The sequence below is a fragment of the Ambystoma mexicanum genome, chromosome 2q (genome assembly GCF_040938575.1).
Source record: "Ambystoma mexicanum isolate Mex_15411 chromosome 2q, UKY_AmexF1_1, whole genome shotgun sequence".
Classification (NCBI taxonomy): domain Eukaryota; kingdom Metazoa; phylum Chordata; class Amphibia; order Caudata; family Ambystomatidae; genus Ambystoma; species Ambystoma mexicanum.
The window spans coordinates 651,821,196-651,839,090 of NC_090924.1; the positions used below are offsets into that span (position 1 = coordinate 651,821,196).

A 17,895-nucleotide genomic window follows, 5' to 3' on the forward strand; every position below is an offset into this window, starting at 1 on the left:
GATCCATTTTTTGATCAACTCAGGCTTCTAAAAGCCATCTTGCCATTGGTCTCTGAACCCGATCGTGTTGTGGTTGTGGGAACCATGGTAAATTCCAGACTTGATTATTGTGGCGTCTTTCTCATAGGAACACTAGAGAGCCAGTATTACCTGCTCCAGGTGGCCCAGAACGCCATCATTAGTCTGCTTTTTAATCTGTCAAAAAAGATACCAATCTCGGAGTATCGGAGGAAGCTGCGTTGGCTGCCTGTACGGAAGCGGATTGAATTCAGATTACTGTAACTAACACACAAATGTATACGAGGTGTGGCACCCAGTTATCGGGTCTCTGAAATCAGGCTTGATCATCCATCTCGCTCGCTTCACTCGCTTCACTCGCCTGGAAAAGAATGTGTTGATTGTCCCTCCTCATTTTGTTTCCAGGGGTGACCAATGTTTTTCCATCAGGGGGCCTCACCTCTGGAATGCAGTACCAGCTGAGTTATGGAATCTATCCTCTAATGTCCTTTTTTTAAAGAAATAAATTGAAGACAGTAATCTCCTTGTTTTTCTCTCTGGTAATGCTTTGAGCGGTCATTAAAAATCAATGCAGGTTTCTGCTTGCTTCCGTAAGGATATGTGCAGTATAAATCAAATCAAAAAAAGATATTTGCAGGAGGAAAATGTTTGAAATTGCATCAGGCTAGTGGTGGGGAAGGAGAAAGATCATGTGAAGTTGGGGAGTTAAGGTGGTCTGGAGAGTCAGTTACAAATTGGACATTTTTGCATTATCGGGGGAATCTCACGAGATTACCTCAGTAATAACGGAAGACACGCTCAGTAAGGAAAAAGTGTCAGGCGAAGCAAAGGGAGCAATGGGAGGAGGCTAGGAAGGCTTGAAAGGAACCTACTTTATTAAAATAAACAGTGGGCACGGCCAAAGGCCGTGCTCACTGGCCAGAGCCAAAGGCCATAGCTAATGGGCCACAAGGAAACCTATAGGTGGAGCATGTACAGTGGCCACGGCTGAAGGCCAAGGCTAGTGGGCCCTAAAGAAATCTATTGCTGCAACATGTACAGTGCTTGAAGGACATGCCTAGTGGTTCTTGAATAAACTATGGCATAGCAAAACCCTTGAAAAACATTTTTTTTTTAAACTTTAGTTGAGGGGCAGTTAAGGTGATGAGATTTAATGCAACTAACTCCTTGAAATTCAGCGGATGTGGAAAGTGATGATCATCCTAACTCGGCATCCCCAACCCCCATTGCAAAGCCCATGAGCACATACATAACAGATGGGATTCACAATGAAATTAGAGGCCAGCACGATAGCGCAGTGAGTTGAGCGCTCGCTGCGGCGATCCGTGTGTGATCGGCAGGTCGCATGCCGTTCATTCATCCTTCCGAGGTTCATCCTTCCGAGGTCGATATATGAGAACCAACTACAGTTGAGTGATATTGTATGTATATGTGTTCTATGTAAAGTGCTTAGACGTAAGCGCTACATAAATAAAACTTCATTATATCCTAGGGGTCATCAACAGGGGGCGCTGAGTCTGCTGAATTTCAAGGATTTTGTTGCGTTAAATTTGATCACCTTAACTGTCCCTTTCAATGACTTACTGCTCAGTGTGCATTACCTTGCTAGTGTTCAGTGTGCATTACCTTGCTAGTGCACAGTGTGCATTACCGTGCTAGTTTTTGGCTAGGCCCAAGTGTCAATTACCCTGCTCATCAACTATGGTGGCCTCTCAGAACCCTCCGCCAGGACAGATTCTGAAAATCCATCCTAATATTCAGTAAACTGCATTCCTGTAGGGTATGCAGTGCATTTACTTCAGTGAAAGAGCAAACAGAGGTGGACTACCACCTCTATCCTTCCCTGCCAAGTGAAACACCCATCTTGGTCAGAGGCGCACACACACACACACAGGTCAACAAGTAACCTGCACAGCAGACTGAACATACTTATGCACTTAATAATACACATACTCCTGACTACTGTCCCTTATGCTCCACCCCACCCCTCTTTGAACCTCCCCATTTACCTTTGAACCTCCATATATACTATTCTCTCTTGGCCCCTCTCTTGCTGGTTGTCAAGAGCAGTCAAAAGAGCTGTATTAGAAAATGTAATTTGCCACTTGCGTCGAGTGAACACGTTTGTCTTCGTCCATCACATCTGTGCAGCACTCTGTGCAGGTGACAGCAGTGGCCGGTGTTGCTCTGCCACCAACTTCGCAACTTGCTGTGTTTTGGACAGGGAAAGATGGCTACACGGAAAGCAATGCGGCACACTGAGATCGTGTTTGATGCACAAAGAAAAGAACACAAAGAAGAGTGCACAGAGAGATAGGAAGAGAAAAGAACAGAAGATTTGCAAGGACATAGGCACAGGGACACAAAACGAGAGCAACTCAGGCATGGAGTGACAGAGGGCACAAAACCAAACCAATAATAAGGACAGAGGAGAGAGAAAAAGCCACAGCAAAGAGATACGGTCAGACACAGAATGGTGCACACAGATATGGTGTGTAGAGACATGTGGTAGAGTGAACGAGAATGCAGAGGAGAGAGCAAGTGGCCAGAGTCGAAGGGCACAGACTCAGCACAGAACAATAGAGTCAATGTAGAATCAGTTAAAAAAAACAAATACAAAAAGGTTCTTGCCTGTTTGGTATCATCCTCTGCTAATCCATGGGCCAAGTGGGCACTGAAGGTGCTCTTTCCAACGCCACCTTTTCCTGATAAGATTAGAATCTTGTGTTTGACCAATGCCATTTTCTCTTTTATTTCCCCGATAGCTAAAACATAAACCAACTATCAATTACTGCAACATACCCGCATCACTAAATCACATGTGGAAGAAGACCAATTACGGATATTGGGACAAACAAAAATGTCCATAAGAATATTGCAAAAACTATTGAACCTTACATCTTCAGAGTTTAAGAAAATCCAAATAATACATTAGTAGCAGAAAGTCAACACAGGAAACTTATTTTATGCCAAGAAGCCTGTCTGTTAATCAGAGGCATCCATTAATGTAACTTTCGTCTCAGTCTATTATTACTGGTCAGTCTATGTTGGGCAAAAAAGAAGGTTAGGTTGGAATTTCTGGACTAATTAGACATACCTGTGTTAATTTAACATGCTTCATGATTTCATTTTGAATACCAATTATGATCCACATGCCCCATTATACGTTATAACTAAGAACAGCATTACCAGAGACTGCCAAAAACAGCTACATGAAATGCCCCTACTAGCTGCAACTTGGATTGCCATGTGCCACAGGCAGCTTGACTTCTGCTTCAAAGGGGAAGATACTATCAAACATTCCCACCAAAACAGACACCGACAATAGGGCAGTGCAGGGTTCCCCCATCGTGTTCCAACTTCAAAACGTATGCAGTAATCCCAAGAGTCATATTGAAGTCGAACTACACTAAACGACCTAGCAGAGGTGTCGGGGCTCTCCTCTCCTACCCCATTCATTGGATGGTCCTGCAGAAAGCCGCACATCGGGGAAGACAATGAGCGGTGCCTGGGCTGAGCAGCCGCTACAAAAGCTGCAGAGCTAGCAAATGACTCAATGCTTACTGGACCTCGGATTACTGTACTTCTGCTGCAGCTCATACTCTCCAGTTCTAAGTCCTGCCAGTCTCCCTCTTCGTGACGGACAGCCCCTGACAGACATACGTGCTCCACCTTCTTGGGAGAGAAGGAGAGAAGGAGAGAAGGAGAGAAGGAGAGAGAGAGAGAGACTGACTACGGCACTGCTGCATTCCTTTCCTCTCTCTGAATGAGCACCTTTATGTGTTTTTTTTGTTGTGAGTCAGTCTGCGCCCTAAAGCCCATGGGTCAATGTGAGCACGCTACAAATTAATAAAAGTAAAGGAGGCTTCATATTATGCAAACTATCTTTACTACTTGACACCACAGCAGCAACGAAACCGGAATGAAACTTTAACATAAAACACGTTTAGTTTTAAAAATAAAGTTATGTTTGTTAACCTAACTTAAGGGGATTACCCCAAACCAAAATGGAGGACAGGTCATGCCCTTGCAACACCCAATAGGCATGGCCCCCACCCCCCATTATACAAGTCCTTTTCTCTAAGATGGCATCCTCTTTCTTTGCTGCTGACGCCAAACGTTAAGTCACTTCCTCGTTGCTAGTGATACTTTGTTCTATCTTTTTGTTACTGCGTTTCATTAAGTTATCCTCTGAGGTAGCGTTGCTAGTAGGCCCTCGGTGGTGCCAGTCAGCGGCCTCCACAGCGCTTTTGCACCATTGGTGTCGCAGTTGCTCCCTGCCTTGGGGGTAGGGTGCCTTTGGTCTCAGTCCTCTCTCTCTCTTCTTAGTTCAGTCAGTGTCGGTTATTCATAAACTCGGCAGGGTTTCTGCAGCCAGGCGTTTGCTTGTTTCGGGATGCGCTCCCGTGGTGTGTAGTTCGCTGCGCCTGCTTCAAGCAGCATACCTCTGCCTAGTAAGGTTGGGTTTTTTATCCACAGAGCTCCGGTGTGCGGCCACTCAGGCCCACATTTTAGACCAAGTTTGACACTGGTCCACCCATACTCCGCCTGCTGGGTTTTCAGGCGCAGCCTGTTTCTGTAAGCATAGGTTGTCTTTTCCTCACACACTTTTGCCTCGAAGGCAAACTAACAACAATTCAGGTGTTCGCGTACTAACGTGCTGCCAATGATTATGCACAGCCTGCCCGGCTGAGGTGTTCATTTGTTTTTCTTGGTGTCTCTTTGCTGCACAGTAAGCACACACTGTTTCTAAGCACTTATACTAAAACCTTTAGTTTCTGACTAGATTCCAAGATGGCTGCCGGTGAGTGAGAACGTGAAGTTCTCAGCTCTGCTCTGGGCCGAGAAAGCAGGCCGCGCTCATCTGTGAATCAGAGGCAGGCCGGGCAACGGAGATCTACCCAGGTGGATAAGAAACAGAAAAACGGCCAACATTAGAAGCAGGGTGCGACTCCCCTCCCAGGAAGGGAGTGGGTCCGCTCGACAGAGACATCTGAGAAGGTAGTGTACGTAACCAGCAAGTGCTGGCGGGCGCGGCAGCGGCATCGCAGGAGAGGGGCTGAGAAAGAGGCGACCCCAGTGTCCTTCAGGGGAACGGAAATGCTGGAGCAGTATCCCCCGTGGAGCGGATGAATTACACGGGTAGTTAACCTCCGCGAAGCGCAGGGTTATATCCGAGTACCGAGAACGCACCCCGCAGGTGGCCAAGCAGCAGGGAGACGGGCAGAGGTAGAGGAGACAGCAGCACAGAGGGCCGATGGCGCTGGATGGTAACACACCATTCTAGGAGGTTGCAGAGCTGGCAGCAAGTCCCGTGGCTGGTAAGAAACCCTGTCTCTCGGCGAGGGACAGTGGAAGGAAGGGGGGGGGCCCCGGAAGATACCTAAGGGGGTGAAAAAACACAGCCGAGTCCCAAGTGAGACTGAGGTTTGGGGGGGAGCGGCCCACCTGCAGAATGGTTGCTACCCTCCGACAGAGGCTGTTGAGGAATATACATAGGTGGGGGGTGACACCCAAATGCCAGGATCCAAAGGAAAGAGCACCCGGGCTAGAAAGGGGCAAACAACCCTAAGTGATTCAAGAAGGAAATTGAAGCGTTGCTGGAAGTAGCAGGGCAAGAGCACATTAGAGGCCGAGAAAGAGGACGTCGAGGAGGAGAAAGGGGGCCCCCAAGAGAAGGTAGAGATGGCTCTCAGTAAGGAAGACCCTAGGGAATGCCTCAACGACGTGGAGGGGAGAATAACAAACACCTTCCAGCAGCAGTTCACATCATTGTGGGATAAATTGATAAACTCCCTAACTGAAGTCAAAAGTGAAGACATTGGGAGAGAGGGTGGATGCAACTGAACAGGGCCTGGTGGAGATGTCGGAGGAGGTACGACAGAATAGCGAATTGTTGGACCAAAATGCTACAGTTCTCCCACAACCTGGAGTTGCAGGCAGAATACCTGGAGAACCGCTCACGCCGGTCCAATATACGTGTGAAAGGCCTAACCGAGTCAATACTAGACGTAGATCTAAAGAATACGATTCAACAATGCTTTGGGAATTTCTTGATGGACATACAGCCAGAAGATATTGGGATTGATTGTGTGCATAGAGTGGGGCCCAGGAGAAGGGAGTAAGACCGAGATATGTTCTTGTCGCCCTCACTTCGTACGGATTAAAAGAGAATATATTGCAAGCAGAGGGAACGTTACAGTGAATGGGACACAGGTACAGCCGTTTCAGGGCTTGGCCTTGTTAACATTGCAATTCCTGAGAGACTTGGGCCAGGTGACGCAGGCTCTCATCGCAAAGCATATCGCATACAAAAGGACATTTCGGTTTGGATTACTCTTTAGTCTAGAAGGAGAGCAACATAGCATTACAACATGTACAGAGGGCCTTTCACTACTGAACTTGGAGGAAGAAGGACATGGAGAAAGACGATTAAGGCCCTCCTCTATGCAAGGGCAGAGACAGTGGGATTGGTCCAAGGTGCAATGGAGGATGAGAGGTGGGGGGTTGGGGGGGAGACTGAAAGGTCAGTTGGGAAGAGGGCAGTGGGGGACAGAGGGGTGGGTGGAGCCATGCAGATGGAAAAAGATGGAAAGTGGCAAAGTCAAGTGAATAGATGGGGTGTGAAAACAATGATTGGTTCGATACCGGATATATAGCCCGGAGTAGGGGGCTGGTAAGAGCTGTTTTGGAATCTGTGGGCAGTGTTAGGATACTTCCCATTAAGGGTTACTGCAGGTATTTTCTTGAGCCAAAGCTTTGGGGCTGGTCCCCAGGGGTATCGTAGGATCTTCGGCCCAGGCCTGAGATGGGTTGTTGGGGGGATGGACAGGGGGGGGGGGAAGAGGGCAGAGGCAGGAGAGAAGTGAAACTAGCCGGGGGTTTGGGAATAAGGTTGAAAATAAATAGTATTACAATGTTTCACATTCAAAGCCCTTCCATAATATGTGATGGGCCTAAATTCCCCCGTGAAGCGAAAAAAAGTGGAAGCCCTTGGGAGAAGGGAAAAGGCAGATGTTATTATATTCCAGGAAACACATATAAAGAAGACAGATAAATCTGTTATGGGATGGCAGCAATTCTCCCAGATTTTCCAGACTTCAGGGGTCCTCATAGGATGAGGGCCAAGGTTTTGCGGAGTCAACCTGATATGGAGGGGGTACCTTTTTGTAGCAGTACAGCTGGAACATAGATAAGTTACCATGGCGACGATACATGCACCTAATTCAGGGTAGCAACGTTTCTTGCGGGAGGTGGGAGTGCTTTGCGGTAGGAAAGATTCTACCCTAGGCTGACTTTAACTTGGCGTGGGATCCCATCAAGGATAGGAGTGCGGGGAGGGGATCAGCACCCCCTTCATGGGCATTGAGGGAAAGCTTTGAAACTCTAACCCTACAAAATGTCTGGCGGACTGGGAGGGGAGATGAACTGGGCTACACATGATTTTTGCATATATATCAATCCCTGTCTAGGATAGATTACGTGAGGGTAACAGCGAGATTGATGGGAGAGGTGAGGGAAGTTGAATTGGGATCTATATCGCTGTCCGATCATGCCCCACTACTGGCGATGATCATAGTTAAGGGGCCACGTAGAGGGTTATGAGCTTGGTCGTTCCCAGGGAAATTGTTGAAAGACAGAGGCTGCAGAGGAGAGTACTTCTCCACAAATGACCATCAAGAAGCCTCACCAGTGGGGATCTGGGATGACTTTAAGGCACTAACGTGGGGGGATCTGATCGTGCTGAGGGATCAACAGGAGAAACAGAGTGGCATTGGAAAAGGGTTTGGAGGCCCAATTGAGGGATAACTCAATATGCCATAGCTAAGCGTAGAATGAAGGCACTGCACAAAAGGTTAAAGGAAGTCCGTAGCCAATTGGAATTACTGCGAACCCGTAGGGCAGAGAGATCCCGGTTGGTGACCAAGCAGAGGTTATTATATGTGGCCCAATAAAGTGGACAAGCTGTTGGCTAGGCACCTGAAGGTTTCAGGAGCGGCTAGGACAATTCAGCAAATTACGCAGCCCAAGGGTTCGTATGCACATTGTCGGAGGCCATAACAGACGCTTTTGCTAAGTTTTATGAAACAATATACGCCTCTGGGAACCCGGATCCTCGGGCAGTGGAGCAATACTTTTCAGAAATGTTAATGGTGAAAATAACTAAAGAGCGGGAAGGACTGAAAGTGACATTAGGGAGGAAGTGGAGGCAGCCATCAGGGCACTACCGCTGTATAAAGTGCTGGGAGCAGACAGATTCCCGGCTGCATTTTATAAAAGGTATATTAGTAAACTGACCCCAAAGCTGGCGATGCTCTTCAATTAGATTGTGGCTAAAGTGGGGGTAACATCGACCATGACAGAGGCGAAAGTGGTGGTGTTCGGGAAACCGGGTAAGGATTTGACTAAATATGGGTCCTATCAGCCTATTGCTTTGATGAACACAGATGCAAAACTGTACACGGGTGTCTTAGTTGCGGGATTGGCACCTCTTCTGCTGAATTTAATTGATACCGAGCAATCAGGGTTCATTATGGGGAGTCAGACCTGGGATAACACTAGGAGAGTTATTCATCTGATAGAGACAGTTAACACCAAGCAGATCCCATCACCGTTAGTGTTACTAGATCCCCCAAAAGGCATTTGACCATGTGGAGTGGCCTTTTTTGTTTACTGCTATAGAACGGATGGGGTTGGGTGCATAATGTATACAGATGGTAAAAGCAAACTATAAAGCCCCCACGATGCGCTTGTCGATTAATCAACAATTGTCCCGTAATATAGAAATAGGTCGGGGTACAAGGCAAAGATGCCCTCTGTCGCCGCTTCTTTATGCAATATATCTAGAGCCACCTCTGATTAAACTTTGGCAGATGTTAGTGATACGGGACATCCCTTTTGGAGGGGAGGAGCATAAGACTGCCGCCTTTTCGGACGGCATGTTGCTAACATTAACACTGGTGGAGGAGTTGACATCAATAAAACAAGTGGCAGGAGTCAAGGTTAATATGAGGAAGTCGGAGGTGTTGGTCATTGGGCTCTCACAGACTCGGGGGGAAGCTCTGCCCACATATTCCCCGTTTGTGGAGGCAAGCAGCAGTATTAGGTACCTAGGGGTTAATATAACTAATGCAGCATTGCAGTTATATGATAAAAATTGTCCACGATTGCTCCAACAGGTGAAGGAGGATCTGGGGAAATGGACCCCTCTTTCTATCTTGTAGCTGGGAAGAGTGGCCACCATAAAGATGGTAACATTCCTGAGGGTACTTTATTATTTCCAGGCTCTTCAGATATCTGTCCCGCGTTTGTTCTTTGTGTCACTAAATAAAATTGTCTCTATTGCAATATAAAACCCTGAGGATAGTGTTGCGTACTTTAATGGCTCGCAGAGACAAAAGGGGGTGGGGGGGTGATCTCAAGAAATTTAGTAAATATTACGAGGCCGCACTGTTGAGATTGCGGGAACGGTTGACTGGGACCTTTCAAATCCCTGGGCAAGGATGTACAGGTGACGAGATGCCCCCTGGGGGGAATCCGTTGGCTACATAGACGTGACAGCAGCCTACCAGTTAACGTGCATATCTTGCCCTTTTACGCATGTAAATATGGCAAATACGGACTACTTAATTTTGTACTGCGTACCGTGTACGCATTGATTTATTCATTAAAAAAAAACATACTTTCCACCACTAGATGGCAATGTAGCATTTCTTTTGTCAGCAGCATAGCCTTCTTATGCATGATGGTGAATTTCCAACTGAAAGACCAAATCTGTGACAGCTAAGCGAGCAACACAATAAAGCACACACCCTTTTAAAATGTGTTCATACCCATAACGTATGTGTTGGATAAGTTTTACTCTCTTGCAAAGGAGAAAACTAATTTTTACTCTCTTGAAATTGCATTTACGCTCTAATTTGAAAAATCATGCATAAAATACTCCCACCTCAAAATCTTATCGAGAGCACTGCGTGACAGCCCCCAAAATACACAGATTAGTCAGGTTTTGGTAGTGGTGTGCGACATATATGGGATTGCTTACTTGAAAAGGGATACCCATCAATGCGCCCATCCCCCTTTACCCTGCTATTTGTAAACCCGCAATATTAACCAGGGACTATACAGGGAGCGTTTAGGCAATGGCGCAGGGTGGGGTGCACAAAAGTGCGGGATATGATGCAGGGAACAGATATATACACTTTTAAGGAATGTAAACAATATGTTGGTCTCTCTGAAAGGGATAGAATGGAATACTACAAAATGAGACATTGGATAGCCAGTTTGGGTGGGAAGGCAGCTGCGGGGAGAAAGCTTACAGCGTTTGAGAAGTTCATCACCACACATACAGGTAATAGACAGATGGTTTCAAAGCTAGATTTCATTTGGCTGGAACGGGACTTGGGCCAGACATGGGAATATATACACAGATGGGAAAAGGCATTGGGATTGATATACCAAGAGAACACTGGGAACATTTGTGGACGAATATCCATAAGCGGACGAGGTTGATCCAGGTTAGAGAAACCTTGTATAAAATAATGTTTCAGTGGCACTACACCCCAGAGATTTTGCACAAAATATTCCAACGACTTCGGAGAAGTGCTGGAGGGGCTGTGGTGATTGGAAACATACTTGTTCGGGGTGTCCGGTCATAATGAAATTCTGGGAGGAGGTTAGAACCCATATAAAGACAATGGTAACCCCTGATGTAGTTCTGACAGCAAGGGAATGGATGTGGAGCCGTTTGATCCGGGGTCCGCCTTCCCAGCAGGTCGCATGGTAAAGCCTTCATGTAATTGATAATAGCGGCATGGTTGGTAATTGCAAAATGTTGCAAACAAAAATGTCCAACGACAAGGGACTGGTTGTATAAACTGTGGGGGTTTATGGCAATGGAATGGATGACAATCTGCAAGGCGAAATATGTAAATTTCAACAAGACTGGGCAATGGTTTTGGACTACCTTAGAGGGAACTTTGTATGTCAGTGGTGTAATAATCAGAGAATATTGGACATTAATTAACTGAATGAAATCTCATGGACTATCCGAGATGAGGAAAGAAACGAGAGAACCGATTTGGATGGCGGGGAGGGAGTTGGGGGGAGAGAGGACTAATGTTAGATTTAAATGCCAATAAAAATGTTTTTTTAAAAAAAGGTTCTGTTTTCCTTCCTTTGTTCCCCCTTCCTAGGTGGGTCTGATGCTCTACATAAGTCGGTGGCTACTAAAGGGGGTGAGGGTTCTTAGTCAGCCGATGCTAGTATCCAAGTTAGGCCTTTTAAGAAAAGTGATGAGGGCTTAGGAGCCGAGGATGTCTATAGCAGGGGATCGGGTGAGGTATCCTTATCCGCCCCAGGAGTAGTCACAAGGGCAATCGAGGATACTATGTATTGCACACTGGCCTCAGCCTGAGCCCTCATTGTCCCTGCACATAACTCATAAATGCAAGGAAAAATCCAAGCATTTAGTAGGTCAAGAGGGTCCCGGCCCTAGTTTCTTTGTCCATGAAAACTCCCCATGAAAATCTATAAAGAGGAAACTAGATGAAAACCCTGCTCTTTCCCTTCCTTCTTGGGCCAGTCAGGGGACGTGTGAGTGGGGGGTAGAGGAGGAGGGGTTGGGGACGACGCTGTGTTGTTCCAATTTTCAGGGACCCGTCCATGTCCAGGTCATCTCAAGATAGCTCGAAGGTTTCCGATTCGCCACCTAAGCGGTGCAAAAAGAAGGAGACCCATTCAGACCTCTCCCAGGGTGCTCATATTCAGTTGTTAGGCGATAGTTGGGTACCTTTCTTTGACCCATGCCTCATTCAGCATCCTAGGTCAGCTGAATGGAATCCATTGGAAGCGTTTTCCGCTTTCTTAAAGCATTGGGTCAGGAGGCCTCAACCAAAAGGAGGATAGAAATAACCTTCGCTCAGTGTCCCAGGCCGATTCTTGCCAATAAAATGGCCCTTACCACCAATATAGACCAGCCCATGGTTTCTTTTCTGTCCCAAAAGGGCAAAGACCCCAAAGAAGGGGTAGATAATGTCTTGAGGGGCTGCCAGGACAGATTGTTAGATGTTTGAGGGCTCCTTGCTCATATTCCAAATGGCAGAGAACGCTGCCCCCTCTATCTCCCCTTTGAGATGTGCATGCCCCCCAAGAGTGGGTGCAAAGAGCTATTTGCCTGCTCGGCAATGCGAATGCTGCCATTTTTAAAGAACGCTACAAGGCGCTACTCATGCCAATTGACTCAAAATGAGCTGATATGGCAGAGGGCGAGGCAGGCCCTAAGGCCCTAGGTAATCTCTTTGGGGAAAGGTTCATAAAGGATTTGTTGGCCTATGTCCATACCATCAAGGCTTTAGATAAAGCACAAGCCAGTATGCGGAAGGTTTTTACCCCAAAAATGTTTTGACAGGGCAGGAAGAGGTAGCGCCCACTTCTCTGGCCGCCCCTCCCATGGCTCATCCAGACCCAGGCAATATGCAGCCAGGGGTGCATATCGTTCATCTTCTGCTCAAACGGCACAAACTGTATTCTTTCCCCAGAAGGGGTACCAGTGGACAGGACGTCCCGGCAGAGGAGGTGGTAGAGTAGTGATGGCTCAAGTATTTCTTCCTGCAAAGGTTTGGGGGGGGGGGGGTGGGGAGGTTGGCCAGGTTTGGTCCTTGATGGGAGGAGCTCACGTCAGACCCCTGGGTTCTCCAAACGGTGAGAGGTTTTCAGATAGAGTTATACTCTTGCCCCCTGTCAGTTGGGGCACCCGGTTCCCCTCTCCTTCGACTGGGTCAAGCAGAAAGCAGTTGATGCAGAGGTTCAAGATTGTTATGACTGGTAGTCCGGGTATTATGAAGGATACTCCGGTAGCCAGCTGTGATCTTCAGGTAACTTTAGTCAGGTTGCATCACAAGGAGATAGGAAGTAGAGTACTAGGAAAGTCAACTGGCTCACACCACCCAGGCTACATCATTCTCAACAGCCCTGGGTGAAATCTCAAACTCAGCCTTCCAGTCAGTCACACTACAGGCATTCCATTCATGACCTCACACCTACAGACACACAGCATACATTCAGGAAGCAGGATAAAGCAGGGAATAAACATATAATAGGAATACCATTCCTAACACCTCCCTTCCTTCCACCTAACCAGACGCACAACACAACACACCTCCCTTTCTTCCATACAACAGAAACATACCTCAAAACACGTGCTCAACCCAATTCCAAGTACAAGGATGGTTACTCAAACAGGCGTAACTAAGAACCACACCAACAAAACAAAACACCTTCCGCTCACCGAAGAGCATCAAACTTGCCACGTTTGAGCACTGCCCCAAAAAATAAACTGACCACCTTCTATCCACCACTGCTACTGATGGATCTTGGAGCTGCCACCCACAAGCACAAACAGTCCCTATATGGACTGGCACATAGTCCCACTGCACCAAAACGAGAAATCTAACTTCCAGATACAACCAATCCAAGAAGATCTAGCAGAACAACTGGGACACACAACCCAAACACACTCAGCATGCATCCCCAGACCCAAATGCACTACACACGCACCTGGGCAATAGACAGGCACAGTAGAATTCCAATCGAAAGAAAATCCTCACCAACCCCAGTTTGGTGGCCACACAAACGGAGCCATGACACCTTGGATCTCAAACCAAATCCAATAGTTCTACACACAAAACGAACCTCCGGTGACCTGTTGGAAAAGAAAGTAAAACTGCCCCATTATTACAAGACATACACCAATCTAATTGGCATACACTGTGAACAAATTGAAAGTACAAAAAAATAATAATCAGAAAACCTACATTGACATGGCGGGGCTAACTATTCCCCCCCCAAATCCACTCCACCCAGATCCTTTAAACTCTGGACTTGGATACTTAATACAACTCTTGGGAATGAGGACCACTCCTGTCCAGCTAAACCCAACGGTCTCACCACTGGATAATGTAAAAATCGACAACAAGATGTGAAGGCGTCCCAAGCACACCTGTACTACCAACAGAATGCCAACACCAAGAGAACACCTGTTACTTCAATGGGCTAACACTCCCACCATTACTCAAAACCACATCATAAACATGCACAAACATGCCTCACACCAAAACCATGAGTTGCTACTCTCGCCCATACTCAAACTTCAAAGACATGCGCCAACATGCCATACACCAAGAACCATGGGTTACTACTCAACCATACTTAACCTTACGTCCACCATACAACAATTGGTCACCCTTCACACCCATACTACAATGACAAGTACATGCAACTCACCCCTACACTAAATCAATGAGCTAATCCTCTTACCCATACTTAAAACCTCCCAAAAAACTCTGAGCATGTCTTTCATTGTAGAACCATACATAATGCATCAGCATACATTTTCTACAATACTCTACTGTGACCTAAAATTACACAGAATGCATTGTTCACATACAATTCCTTAAAGTCCATGTTGCATACGTATAGTATGCAAACCTAAAACCACCTGCAAATCCTCAAAAGTATTAGACTAACATTGTCACCTTAATACTACCACGTAGAAGCATCCTCACTCCACATACAATTTGATGCTAAAAGTTCATGCTGCAATCTGCAACTTAAACATACTGCAAAGCCTCAAAAATGTTAGTTCTAACCTCCCACTTAACGCAAGATAACCTACTCAGAATCAGCACTGCTCATCATTAGTCCAATCCATTCCCGAAATTCCTCATCAAAATAACCTCCCAAGCTGTAGCACTCTCTCTGAAGACTCAATACTGTGCATTACAGTTATACCTGTTGACCAATCTAACCTCATAATTTCCTCAAAAACACACCTACAGCAACCTGCATTCAAGAACCCTCCTATGTTCACTCTGAAACCCTGCATGTTTACATCTCATTCTGCTGCATCCCCACAAACATACTGGCAGATGACACTTTACATTGCTAATTTTTGAAACATGAATGCAAAGAACCATAAAGAATATCTCTTGCTTCCAAAACAGCATAGCGTCCATGAAAATACATTGCCATACTTGACTCTGCTAACATGAATGTTTGCTGTATAATTAGAGGTTTGACTATTATAGGGACCGGTGGAGGAGGAATGGGGGCACTTTGGGGTTTCACATGTGGGAGAAGGGGGTGCAGTGGGATGTGGGCGAGTTGTTGGCTGTGACGGGTATGGATTTGGTGAGATGGTCGATGTGGATGATGGGGTCTCCAAAGGTGTGTTTGGAGTTGGCGAGTGTGGTGTCGAAGAAGCAGGGTTTGCGGGGTGAGATCAAGGCTTTGGGTCAGACGTATGTGGCAGGGAAGGAAGGGTGTAAGGTGTTCACGGATGGTTCGAAGGACCCTGTGTCTGGGAGAGTGGGTATGGCGTATTATCTGGAAAGCACTGGGGAGTATAAAGTGGGGCGACTGACGAATGACGTGTCAATTTGTACGGCTCAGTTGGTGGCAATTGCATTGGTGATTGATAGGGTGTGCGAGTTGGGGTTTGAGAAGGTGGTGGTGTTTTCGGATTCATTGAGTGGGTTGCAGGCGATTGTGGCAGGGGATGGGGATAGGAAGGATGTGATTTTGGACATCAGGAGGAAGATTGATCGGTGTGTGCGTGGAGGGATGGATCTGGAGTTAGCGTGGGTCCCCAGTCACAGTGGCATTTTGGGTAATGAGTTGGTGGATTTGGCAGCGGGTGCGGGTATGAGGAGAGGAGCGGTTGATGTGAGGATACCTTTGGGTGTGGATGAGGTGAAGGCTGTGGTGGTGAAGCGGGTTATGGATGAGTGGCAGGAGAGGTGGGAGAGTGGGGTGAAGGGCAGGTGGATGTTTGGTGTTCGTGAGAAAGTGTCTGTGAAGGTGGATGCAGGGAAACTGGAATGGAGGAGAAGGGAGGAGGTGATGCTGAACCGGTTGAGGATAGGGCATGTGGGGCTGAATGACAGTCTGTTTCCAGTGGGGAAGCGTGAGTCGAGGGACTGTGCGGTGTGTGGGGTGCCTGAGACTGTGGGACATTTTTTGCTTGCATGTGAGAGGCATGTTGAGGAGAGAGTTGATGAGGGTTCGGTTGTCTGCGCTGGGAATGGCTGAACTGAGTGGTAAGGCTTTGCTGGGAGGAGTCGGGGTGAGAGGCAGGGAAAGGAGCAGTGTGCTGCTAGATTTTGTGGAGCAGACAGGGCGGTGGGAGGAGTTATGAGAATGTGAGGGCTGTGTGTAAGATTGGTGGGGTAGGTGCACATCATCCTTTTGGATGGGGAAGCGCCTGCATGGGTCCGCCCACGCATTCGATAATTTGAAAGAAAGAAACATGCGTGATGTTAAAAAAAAAACAGCAGTCAAATAGCGGCTTCCAACACCAGCATGACAATTCACGCTTTTTTCTTTTGACAATTCACTTATTTTCCCCCAGCGCCGGACTTACTTCATTCCTCTCGTTACGACACCAACTCACAGCGCCCTGGCAAAAAACGGCCTGTCATGAGCACCTTGCATAAGGTGCTGCCACAGCTTTGCCAAACACAAAACATGCCCAGCTGCTTAACACAACACACACTGCTTCACGTTGCCGCTGAACCTTTTTCCTCTCCTCTATAAATGGGCCCCGTTTCCATTGTAGACTGCGACCGGAGCGACGTAGACACATTTCTTGTGGCCGGCAATGTAACATTTCAGTTCCAAACTCTGAACTGAAGTCAAGCCTCACGCTCTCCACCTAAGAGGGTCCTTTCCTCCGACGATGAGACTTTATTGCGGCACCGCAGGGCTTTCCATGATGGAATACCTCGAAGCGGGCATTCCACTCATCCGCCATATTCCCAAAACAGTTGAATGACATCATCACTTTCAAGGTAGGCGCAAAGCTGAGTGGAGCGCTGCCAACTAACCATCACTTCGGTTAGGCTTCCTTCTCCCTGCACACAGACCTCATTCTGTCACTCTGACTGCACGCATGTGCTGGCTGGACAGAAGTACTTGCACAACTACTCGTATCCTCGGACGGAGGTGCACAGATTAACATCTTCTGGGCCCCTGTGCTCTGTGGCCTCCAGCCTCTGTCCATTCCATAACCACTACCACTTTCCATGAAATTACAAAGATGTAGTCTCTGGACCATCCAATATGCCATGAACAGTCACTAGCACCTTTAACAGCCATAGGTGCATTACAACTCACATGAATCTTAGCTAAACTGTTCTTACAGTCTCTGGCACCTGCCAGGACTCTCTCATATCCCTGGGTGCATGCCGAACAGTCTCTGCTTCCCCCTGGGTGCAGGGCCACACCCTGGCACTCATTGATCCCGGGTGTCTGCAAGGACAGTCTCTCTCGCATCACCCTGGGTGGTGGGACTCATCATGGGGGGCAGTGGGTTCCCTCTCCTTCCCTTTGTCTCTCGGCTTCCTGCTCTGAACCCGCCACAGCAGTCTCCTTTCTCCTCTCCCTGGCTCTCATCCACACAGGTACCCGTCTCCTCCTGGGTTCTCCAGGGTCCTCATAGAGAGGACACCTCTTTCGCCAATTGTTATGACCGGTAGTCAGGGTACTTATGAAGGATACTCAGTTAGCCAGCTGTGATCATCAGGTTACTTTAATCAGGTTGGATCACAAGGACATAAAAAGTACAGTACTAGGGAAGCCCACTGGCTCCCACCACCCATGTTACATCATTCTCAACTGCCCTGGGTGGAATCTCATACACTCAGCATTCCAGTCAGTCACACTTCAGGCTTTCCATGTCATGACTTCACACCTACAGAGACTCATCATGCATTCAGGAAGCAGGATAAAGCAGGGAATAAACATATAGTAGGAATACCATTCCTAACAAAGACCTCATCCACAAGTTTGCGTGGTTCCGGCTACCTCACTGCCTCTCAA

At 47.3% G+C, this 17,895-nt stretch overlaps 1 protein-coding gene across 2 annotated transcripts in view; it reads right to left on the reverse strand.

Moving 5' to 3' along the window:
- Positions 1-17,895, reverse strand: part of NUBP1 (NUBP iron-sulfur cluster assembly factor 1, cytosolic) — a 339,483-nt gene that overhangs the window by 292,058 nt on the left and 29,530 nt on the right. For both annotated transcript variants that reach the window (XM_069647833.1, XM_069647831.1), the window contains exon 3: positions 2,650-2,783. In XM_069647833.1, the coding sequence (XP_069503934.1) occupies positions 2,650-2,783 (134 nt within the window). The remainder of the gene's footprint in view (positions 1-2,649; positions 2,784-17,895) is intronic.